The sequence below is a fragment of the Festucalex cinctus genome, chromosome 7 (genome assembly GCF_051991245.1).
Source record: "Festucalex cinctus isolate MCC-2025b chromosome 7, RoL_Fcin_1.0, whole genome shotgun sequence".
In the NCBI taxonomy this organism is placed as follows: Eukaryota; Metazoa; Chordata; class Actinopteri; order Syngnathiformes; family Syngnathidae; genus Festucalex; species Festucalex cinctus.
In genome coordinates, this window is record NC_135417.1 from 17864209 (window position 1) to 17875490 (window position 11282).

The 11282-nt window shown below is 37.7% G+C and overlaps 1 protein-coding gene across 1 annotated transcript; it reads right to left on the reverse strand.

Annotated features, from left to right (window-relative positions):
• Nucleotides 1–400: 400 nt before the first annotated feature.
• On the reverse strand, nt 401–10042 carry LOC144022385 (popeye domain-containing protein 1-like). The gene is made up of 10 exons (XM_077527138.1): nt 9407–10042; nt 8274–8382; nt 7867–8123; nt 5149–5384; nt 3530–3654; nt 2792–2979; nt 2497–2605; nt 1979–2146; nt 1733–1874; nt 401–877 (listed from the first exon to the last, which is right to left on the reverse strand). The coding sequence occupies exons 1-10, from the start codon at nt 9907–9909 to the stop codon at nt 747–749; spliced, it is 1968 nt and encodes a 655-aa protein (XP_077383264.1). The 5' UTR covers nt 9910–10042; the 3' UTR covers nt 401–746.
• Between the last annotated feature and the right edge of the window lie 1240 nt (nt 10043–11282).

Below are 11282 nucleotides of genomic sequence, written 5' to 3' on the forward strand. Positions count from 1 at the left end.
AAGAAGAAGAAGAAGAAGAAGAATACGTATAATAATAATAATAATAATAATAATAATAATAATAATAATAATAATAGTTGTTCATGTTTACAATTGCGTTTAATATATTTTTTCATCATTTCCTATTTACCAGACAGATTCAATTATTATTATTATTTTGAATATTATTACTCTTTAGAAGAGCAATCATCAATAATTACTTTGAAACACTGACATGGATATGGCTTTAGGCCTCGCGTTTGTAAAAATATTTTGTAACACCAATATATATATTTTTTTAAATATGACTCTAAACTGAAAAAACTTCTGGAACTGATTGAGAAACACACTGAATGTAAAAAGGACACTTCATTAGGGAGGAGGCAGCAGGGTTAATTATTGTTTACTGTGTTGTCACAATCCCACAAACTTCAAAACGGCTTGGTCACAGACATAATTTCATTAAAAGTAGGCAGCTAATAACAGTTAATAAACTTTCCTTGGTTGTTTAAATTAGCACGTGATGGTGGTGGACAAGCACCCCCCCAAAAAAACAAAATATTACCAGTAGCAATTAAAACATTTCCACAATATAGAGAATAATGACATCAGATATGGAAAAGAAATACATTTCAGCATATTATCTTACAAAAAAACACAACTAGTCTAAATTCTTTCATTGATTATATATCTTGGCATTCAACGTGTAATTCGGCTTGGGTGTTCTTTTGTTTCTCACAGGTGCATGTGTGTTTGCTTCCCCCAGTTTACACTTCCTCAGTGGATGTGCTGGACAGACGGCAGGACTTGGAGGGATGAGATTCAACAAAAACGTCATCCTCCATGCCTTCCTCAATTGGCTTCATTTTTGAAGAGACCTTGGCCCCTGGCGATTTTTCTAGAAAGAGACCACAACATAAGGACAACTCAAAACACGATAGGCTAACCCATTGTTAACGTAGCTAGTAATACACATAGTGGGATAATATCCTAGATCCTGCATGGTGGATTCTGTTAGACTATAAAAAGTTCTCAGAATGGGACTCCATTAACACTGTGTCCACATTAAAATGTTAAGAGCCTTTGTGCTAAACAAAAAGAGCCTCTCTTCAGCAGTAAAAAGCATTTTGAAGGGCAACAATCTCTATGCTTTTCGACAAATTGGATTCACCTGACACAAATATTTGGTTTAATATTTGGACTAATGTGCTTAAGTGCATAAATGACCTCTGCTGTGCTGGTTCAATAATAATTAGCTGTGGAGGGAAGAGAGTCATTTAATGTTTTTATATAAAAGCTGAAAAGAGCTGGTTGAGGGCCTGGGTTAGATTTTTTTTTTTTTTTTTAAATCAAAACTACACTTCACACTGGCTTGCTAAAATACTGTACGTTGGGAAGATTTTGAAATATGAACCACCATTTTGCCCAGCTCAAGTCTGGCACAATGTGTAATCTAATTGTGCGCATGCGTGGAGTTTTCTTTTCTTTTGTATTTTTGAAGACGAGTGCAGCAAGTATTGCAAAGCATTGTGTGCCTGAACACAAGCAACTAGCTTTGCGTCCAGTGGAAGCACAACCTCATTCCCTTTAATAATAATAATAATAATAATAATAATAATAATAATAATAAATTGTCAAATGTAACTTAACGAAGATCAGACTGAAAATATATTTTTACAAGAGTGATGTTTTCAATGAGCCATAGGGTATGTTTGGGGACCCATAAACACCTTACTGTGACAGTGTGACTTACGGAGAGAGGATCCAGCAGATCCTCCTCTTAGGATCTGATTGAGCACGTCATCACTGTCACTGGTGCTGGCCATGCTGTTCCGCATTTGCATCATCGATAGCTGGGAGCAGAGACTGGGTTGCCGGTCCATCTTCTTCACTGCCTGCAAACCAACAAGAACATGTTATCATCTGCTCTGCAACCACAAATCAAAAGACTTGTTGAATAGTTGTGGTCTTGTCATTATCTTGTATTTATTGCACCAACCTTGTCACTGAGTGTGGGGTCATTGAGAGAGTAGAGCTTGTTGGTAATGTCTTTACCAATGAGGTACCTAAACACCTCATTTAGGAATGAGTCTGCCTCCAGGAAGTAGGTGAGTCTCTCTCGTGACCAACACAGATATTTACAGTCCTCCTCTGCCACAATGGTTACCTATCAGTCACATTATTTAAAAAGAAAATTAATTAAAAAAAAGCACAACACACACTGTAAATGTTTCACACATATTGGATAGAAATAGAAAAACAAATCAAACAATGAGCCAGATTCACCAATAGTCACTGTGAAACATTTGCACCTTAGCATGTGCTGACAGCATTTTCGATAAGCGAGTGACGGTTTTACAAACATGAAAGTACATGTGCACACAACTTATAGTGGCTCTCAAAGTCAAAAGTTGAAGCTGATTTCACTGTATTGTGAATAAACTTCACAAAAGATGTTATCGGCTAATAAGGTCCATGTGTTTCAATTTGAAAAAAAAAAATAAAGAAAAATAATACCTGGAACTTCTCTCCTCTGTGCATTAAAGTGGACCGGAACTCTGGTGAATCAATAAAAGCGTTGTAATAGATGTTGTGAAGAAAATGGCCTCGATAGGACACTTTCATCCTGTTGCACAAAAATTTACAGAATTAATACTAACGACACACAAGAGTCAGACAGAACACATTTCCTTCTAAATGTAAACATAATCATGTTCATACAGAGTACAGACCCTTTTTTCTAAAGTAATGTTTGCATATCTAATACTAATTAAAGTTAAACTCAATAACACGGTCATGGAATGGTACATACTTCCCTTTGAGAAGAATGCTGAGTCGTTCGTCCACAGAAGTTTTGTCCTCTGCAGCATAGGCCTCCCCTTTATTTATAACCTCTATGGTGCAGAACTGACCCGTGAGTCTTCGAAATAGAGCCTCTCTCACATGTAGCGGTTCAAACATCCGCTTATACACCGACCTCAGCTCCCTGTCGATCTTAATCTGAAAGAGCGGAAAAAAAGTCTCTTTTAAGTATTCTTTTATAACAATCTATTACTGAAGACCTCCAAGAATAGAGAAAGGCACATTGGCTGAGGAGGAGAAGTCTTGTATTCTATTGTTAAAGACATGCTTTTATTCCGTCACATTGCTTTTGGCACATTACTGAACCAAACCCCACCAGAGCTACCTATTCTATTTTATCAAAATTACATCACAGAGGAGCTCGAGCCACTGTCCCCCTCACTATACGCGGCTATACAACAATGTCCCAAGTAACATTGTGGAGACCGAAACCCCTGCAAAGTTCTGTTCTCTTGCCACAGCCCATTATTTGTCAAATTTCTTGTGAGCTCCACCCGACATAGATTTTATGTATTCAAAATGTAGCTCCAAGCCAAAGGGAAGAGGGGTTGAGCAAAACTCAGGAGGATTAGTGACCTCCTTCTTAGACAACGTAAAACTGGGCTCTAACTCAACATAAATAGACATGCTGTACTTCCTACCTCAAATGCAGTTGGTTAGTTAAACTTACTAGTAATTCATAACTCACCGGCCTGCGTTTGTATAAGAGAAACAACAAGTGCAGGATGTTGACCACCAGGAAAACCACGTTCCAAACCATCACGTCCATGTTACACCTGTACAAAGTTGCCCAAGCAATGAAGAAACCACATCCTGTCAGGATGAAATAAAAAGGAGAAACACAAACAGCTTAAAGGTACAGTGTATTTCAAATTTAAAGATACGGTAATATTTAGGGCCTTCTAGTGGTGAACTAATAGAATGCACCAATTTTGACGCACAGTGTCTCAGAGAGACTTCATTTTTACTACCAATTATTATTTTAAGAAAGGAGCAGTGGAAATGGGAAGCAAGAGCTAGCAAGGACACGCTGCAGGGGCTAACAAGATCGGCTAGCTGGAGAAGCTAGAAAAAGCTAGCGAGAGCAAAGCAGAGGGAGGCAAGTGATGGGAGTCCGAATCACGGGATTCAGTGACGACCACCTGCAGGCCTCAGCTGTGGAAGGTAAGCGGCGGTCGACCCATTTGGTCCGACACTAGCTGCGAGCACGACCAGAGGCTAACTATGTTAGCGAATTTCTTCTTCCTGTAAGGTGCGGCGCGACCTATGTAATATAATTAGCTATTACTTGATCTACGCTTTTATAGAAAATATACGTTGATGTGATGCAACATAAATTTTTTCCATATTATTGAAATTGTTTTGTTTTTGTTTTTTATTGAATGAATTATTAGTTCACCACTAGATGGTGCTAAATAATACACGCTGTCTCTCTAAGGAAGTGGTGTCCAAACTACATCCCGAGGGCCATTTGCGGCCCACCTTCAATTTTCTAGTGGCCCTCAGCATATACAAAATTTTATTTTAACACAGCCTGCTTTTCTGGATATGCAAATAAAGTATTTAAAACTAAAAATAGAAATATTTCACTTTGTAATTTAAGTAATGAAGTGATTTATAAACACATCACATTAACGATTGACTAAAATCTGCAAGTAAACACCGCTTTAAAAGTATTCATTTCATAACCGATGAGTACGACTCTTCATTTGATTCTGAATGTGGAGATTGGCTCAGGGATGGGGCGGAACTATTCAAGTGGGATACAGGGGTGTGGGCCACCCCAAAATCATGAAAAAATCCAAACTGTTTCTCTTATTTAAAAATAGCAAAATAAATAAATAAATAAACACAATATTATTATTACCATTATTATTATGTATGCGGGCCTCAAAGGAAAAAGTTTGGACATCACTGCTCTTAGGACATAATATATTTACATTTATACAAAATATACAGTGGCTCTAAAATCCAGCGACCCCATATTTTTTCTGTTCTATTTCTCTTGCTCCCTTTCCCTTTTCAGTCCCTCTGAGACATGGCTCTTTGAATAGACTTTATAAATAAATGACCCTTTACAACCGCCTTTCCCATGAATCTTGCTGCTTCCTGTCTCTTGTCTGGTTCCAAGTGGAAGATAAACATGTTGTAAATGCATTTTCCATCCACCATTATATTCTTCCTTTATCTCTCATTTGTTGGAACCTTACAACAAGGGACAATATTTTTATTTAGATCTTGAAAAAATAAAACAATGGCAACTTCCAGCTGTGAGACGGTGCCACTAAATGACGGCGCACTACAGACCTGTCACGAGAAGAAGGCGAAGTAGGATCATGTGCAGATCAAGCGTGGTGGGGATGAGCAGGCCCAGCAGCAAAGACATGTTCCCCAGATGGAAGAGAAGATGGTGGGCGTTCTCCCACTCCTGGCATGTGGTAGCATTGGGCTCCACAGATGAGAATACAGGGGTGGCTGAGTGGAATGGGGGAAGACTTGTGAACAGGAGGGGGGAGGACGGCCCAGGGGTAGAGGACATCCTGCTGCAGGGTCACCTTGCATGGAGGTCAAAAACAGATCGCAGTAGAAGTGAAAAATTACTCAGGGTTGAAGCATTGAGGATTGCTACAGACTAGTGGATTTCTTTTTCAAAAAGTCTGTTTTGTCAATTAGAATGCAGAGAAATCCAAGTTGCCGATGTATGCATTTCAATTACAGTTGATTTGTTCTCGATGAACTCGTGTTGATTTTTGTGTTAGTGTACAGTACAGTACAGTGTCCAGTATCTGATCATGTTTCTGAACTGACAACAACATCAACCCGAAAAACCAAACAGTAAAATTACATTGTACGGTCAACTTGAAAACGCATTTCATAATGTGAATTGTTAATAAAAGTGTTTATGAATATATCAACCCAGCACAAATATTAAGATTTACACTTTATATTTTATTTTTACAAATCATAAACATCATTCACATTTGAAATTACTGATATATGGTTTAAAATGTACTCGAATGTTATTTCATTTAGTTAAACTCAATTATCATATGGAATAAGAGCCGGATAGCAGGAATAATATACAAAATACAAAATATATACATACATACATACATATATACAAAATAAATATTTTTGTCAGTCTACGGTGAAAATAAATATTTACTGAACACATGATACTTTTGTATCTTTCCCGAAGGTGGACAACAGTAATTTCCCTGCGTTGACTATCAGATGCTGTGCATGATCTTGGTGGTGCTTTTAAAAATAGACACGCACATGCTCAGTTTCCATAGTGGAATTTGTCACACCTACAACTTTCTGAGTTTGTGCTGAGAATATAAATGCCGTAGTTGTTACTTACCGATTCAGCGACAGCCAAAGGGTTGTTTGTGAGGAGCAAGGATGGAGGGAAGACTTCTTTGAAAGACTACGTCAAAAGAAGAGTGAGCTGCAGAGAGCATTTGCAGAACAGTGGTGGGAGAGTGGTAGGGGGAGGTGAGGTGGGGGCGTGTGTGTGTTGGTGATGGAGGGGGGGGGGGGGGGGGGGTGTTGCCTGGATGATGTACGTCGCACATTCCACGGGGTTGACAAGCAGAGACTAAAATGGACAAGGAGCGCAACTGCAGTGACTGGGAATTTCGACAGGGGGAGCCACAATACACTTGAACATCCATCCTTTCATTTATTCCCTTTGAAAAATTTCATACACCGTTAGAGATGGTTCTCTCTTTTAATAAACCCCGCCTCTCAAACTGACATAATATACTGTATTATAGTATACTAATATGTTATTGTTATCAATTATTTTCACATTTACGTTTGACAAAAAAAAATACAGTATGAAAAAAATATTACATCACATTATTATTTCATTATTAAGATGCCAACTATTGGTCTTCACTTACATGAGCAGAAAAAAAAAAAGCTTTAGTGGTTACATGTTTTTGTAGTTGTTTGATACAGCTCTTATTTCTCAGAGAAGCCCAATTAGCTCTCAAAATTGGGTGTAAAATTGTAAATTCAATTTGAAATGCCTTATTTCTGTTCAAAATGTTAAAACGTTGAGAACTAATTGTAAATTAAAAAAATAATAATAATTTAAATGACTATGATGATGGATGATGTAACATATTTGTCAGGCAATTTAATTATTTGTAAAGAAAAGACATGCATGTTGAAAACAAAATGTTCATATGTAGACTTGCTGTACATTTTACGATGCATTTGTATGGCTAACTCCATTATGTCAAATTAATTCAAAACTACTTTGTTTTCAAATATTAGCAGTATAATGCAATGCAAAAGAATGACATGAGATACTTTGAGTGTCTATATAAGACGGAACATATAGAAAAAAAAAAGAAGTATAAACCTGGACAATGGATAGTCAAAGATTTAGTTTATTAAATAATCAACATATAAATAGCAATAACAAAACCAATACCCCATAAACAGCATAATAGCTATATCACCTTTGGCTACAATATTAGTTAGCTTGGTTTAATATAAAGCAAGTAAAGCATTGTGTGCCAAAATTAATCAACATGTATGGAATATACAATGAACAGCCATTTACAGTAGCCCTTTTTACAAATCATACATTTTGTTTAATGTAACATTTAGCCTATACAATTTTCTCGTAAGGTGTTACAGAATAAAAGTTACCAAAACCTATTTTTTTCACATCCACTTATTATTGTTTCCATTATATAAGTTGGGTGTTTCATCCAGATTTTTGAAGATGGCAAAATTTTGTTGCAATGTTAAAACAGTGTTTTGTTACTGATACGGGTCAATGTCAGCCATTTCTCAAGACGCCTGTAAAAATGAGTGACCCTGGTTCTGCAAGACTGTCAGCATCAGAACTAAAGTGAGAAATCCCATTTTGATCCCATTACATGAAACATACAGTATGTCGCTTACTCTGCATTCACCGTTATTCATATAGATTTAATGTAAATGTTGTTAGGATGGATGAAAATAAGATGATCGAAGAAGCTGTGTTTGTGTGGTCAAGCAGACACTTCAACCGGCACTGGGACATCTGTTTTTTCTAATTCAGTCCCCGGCATGTGGCAGTAACTTGGTAAGCGGAGATCGTAGCGATACCCCGAGCAGTTGAACGCACTGTCGTTAAGGGAGTACAACTTCTCTGCAATGTCATTCCTCACAACCAGGGCAAAGATCCTGGCTATGTAGCGGTGTTTAGCAAAAAGAAGATAGAGTTTCTTCCTCCTCCATGCCACGTATGTACATGGGTTATCAGCTGATAGGGAGACCTGAAGACAGAAAAATACACAGTGAGTGATTGTAAAGTGATATCTTTGGTAGGGTCGAATTTCTGACCAGGATTGCAAAGTGATGGTGATGACATTATGAGTTAATCACAACTTATTTGATTTGGTCTGTGTATATGAATGGGAGGTGACCTGGAAGACACCCTCTTCTGATGGCCTGAGAGAGTCCCACTCGGGTGAATCCAGAAATTGGAATGGGTAGATATAGTGCAGGAACTCGCCATTAACAGTCACTCGGATTCTGAAGGGCAAAAACAATGGCTTCAGATAAATATATATTTTTAGATAACATTTCTGCCACAAATCAAACAAATGCAATTTGTGTGGTGTATTTGAAGTCTATTCTTTCAACATCTCAGGAGAAGCATTAGTTACACAGCAGCTGTAGGGTCAGCCTCAAACCAAGCCTAGCCCCAGACTGATCAGAAGTCAAACAATTTTGAAACAGTATTGACTCCACATCATCTGCATAAAAATCTATTACGTGAACCACTATAATTCCAATGGCCATCATTTGGCACACTTCTTGTACGGCTTATGACGTAACGTCAAGTTAACATAGATATCTTAATATAACAATTATTGTAGGCTAATAAGACTTGACTAGAGACGTTTTCATGGTAAAAAAAAAAATAAAATAAAAAAACACACACACACTACACAATGCAAAATAGAAGCATAAATTTAAAATGACATTTATTATAGACAAAGCAGTACATAGAAGATGTGTAAGAGTTTGTTGAATTTGTTACAATTATCAAATTGGGTTGTATAAAATTCAAGGTTCAGTTTGCGAATGTCACATGACAAAACACAGAAAACAGGTGAGTGGTGATTGGTCATTAGCCGAGCCCTGTGCAACTGGTTATGACGCAATATGTAACTACAATAACTCTATCACACTGTACAGTGTGTTGTCACTGTATTTGCATTTGCTTTTACTTTACTTTGTTTTACTCTGCCAGACCAACATTACAAATGAAAATCTATTCTCTATTGCTTTATTTGGATAAATAAATAATAGCCTACAATAAATTAATACATAAAGTAAAATAGTACTAAATCAATTCTATGAAATCAAATAAAATTATATAAATAAACCTCTAATAAACTTACTTATATAAGTTTTTTTTATTCAAGACCAAACACCGAACGTGTTTATTATGTTTTGATTGCACTCAAAAGCATCGTGAACTACTTGTAAATGATAGTTTTCAAATATATGGAATTGTGGCTCTATTCGCCTATATAAAAATATGTATCACCTGCCGGACATGAGCAACGACAGCTTATCAATGGAGGTCTTCCCTTCTATGGCGAAGAAGTGATCCTTCTCTACGGTGTGGATATCCCCGTCACAGCAATTAACGATTTTTCCAAATTGTGAGAGTGATACTCCGATCTTCTTAAAAACGCAGTTGTAAAGGTCCTGGAAGTCCCTTTCGAATGAGACGCTCCTGATTCTGTAGGCAAGATGGAGAACTTGACCCAAACACACAGCGAAGAGCGCGAGGCACCACAGGAACGCGTCGGTGGTGCACGAATCCGTCCACGCCCAGAGAGTGGCGCAGAAGAAGCCCAGAGTCAGGAAGGTGAACAGATAAAAGAGTCCGTAAATGCCACTGCCACCCATGAAGCCGAGGAAAAGGAAGATGTTGGCGAGATGGAACACCGAACTCTCGGTGCCCTCTCTCCATTTGTCACATATGGGGTAAGCGCTCTCTGCGGGATCCGTCAAGTTCATGGCTTCAAAATCCGGAGGCTCCATATTTTCAACTGATTGAAAACTATCAACACATTGCACCGTCAGCGTCAAGGTTCCCGCAGGGCCAGAGAAGCGAGATTAATAGTCATTAGTCTCGCTCCAAAAGGCAGATAAACTCACACTCGACACCTGTCAGTGTCAAAATAGCGGAGTTTCGTCGCGGCAAAACCGGAAATTGGTCCAATGTTAAAACAATAAAAGGAAGTTATGATATAAACAACTTCAGTTTAAATGTGAAAAGGTTTTCATTAACAAAATGAAAAAACGGGAACTATTACATTTGGGCTATATTGATCCATATATGGCTGTCCGCATGACATAACTAAATTTCAATTTCACTTTTCTTTTCAAATTGAAAACGAAATGAGAATACGTATTGCATATTGAAATAAATTATCATATTTTATTCACTTGAATTTCAACCTTCACTACAATGTGACATTGACGCATTACTTAAACACTCCGCAAAACAAAACAAAACCGATTATTTAATAACAATAATTAAAAAAAAAAAAGCTACTCAAGGGTTGATTAGGGTTGAGTCACGATACCTCCTGACCCATCGCCACTCCTGCTGTGTGTTATGCTCGTGTCTGGTGGAATCCTCGCAACTCCAAGTTTTTTGTTTCATTTTGGACACACCAGCAATGCAGAATAATGATAAACAGCAACAACAACAACAACAAAAAATCTGTGGAAATAGCAAAATGGGTCTTTGTTAGATTTTACTTCCCCCCCCACACACACACACAATTTGGCAACCCTACTTTTGAGTTAAGCTCATGCACACACAACAGAAAGCGGTCCCATTCCATCTGCTGTGGGTAAACGCAACAGTTCTTGGTTCTGCAGTTTTCATGTGAACTGGTAATGTCAGTCAAATGTGTGGTAAGTTAAGGATAAAACAACTAAATAGCATAACACAAAATAGCAACTTTTCGCCCTAAATGTGCAATGCATTATGCTTTCCTTTGTATTATATTTTTGGGGTGTAGAACCTTGTCGAGTGCATTATAGATGTCCTTGTAGTGCACCTGTTGAAGGTGACTGATTTTTTTTCTCAGCATATCAGCATATGGCAGGACACTGTTGCAGGGGTACTCTCGCTGGGTCTGACCCGTTTTCCATGGCTAATGCCATGGAAAGGTATTCCAGATTTTGAGCTATTTATATTGAGGTTGGGGGAACATGTTAGAATTCTGGAATTACTATGTTTATTAGATGTGCACACTATGTTTGAAAAGATGAAGAAAGCTTTGGCATTATCTCCTCACAGTCCTCAGATATCACCAGACACCCTACACCAACTATTCAAAGTAAGTTCCCACCCTGGTCACAGTGCTGTACGTACAGTATAAACAACTGAAAATGGAAGT

What these genes read in the sequence shown, in the direction of transcription:
- LOC144022385 (XM_077527138.1), bottom strand. Translation starts at nt 9,909, where the DNA reads ATGGAGCCTCCGGATTTTGAAGCCATGAACTTGACGGATCCCGCAGAG. An exon ending in CAGAAGAGGGTGTCTTCCAG is followed by an intron (nt 8,124 to 8,273) that starts GTCACCTCCCAT and finishes TTCTGTCTTCAG; the next exon opens with GTCTCCCTATCAGCTGATAA. An exon ending in TCGCCTTCTTCTCGTGACAG is followed by an intron (nt 3,655 to 5,148) that starts GTCTGTAGTGCG and finishes TCATCCTGACAG; the next exon opens with GATGTGGTTTCTTCATTGCT.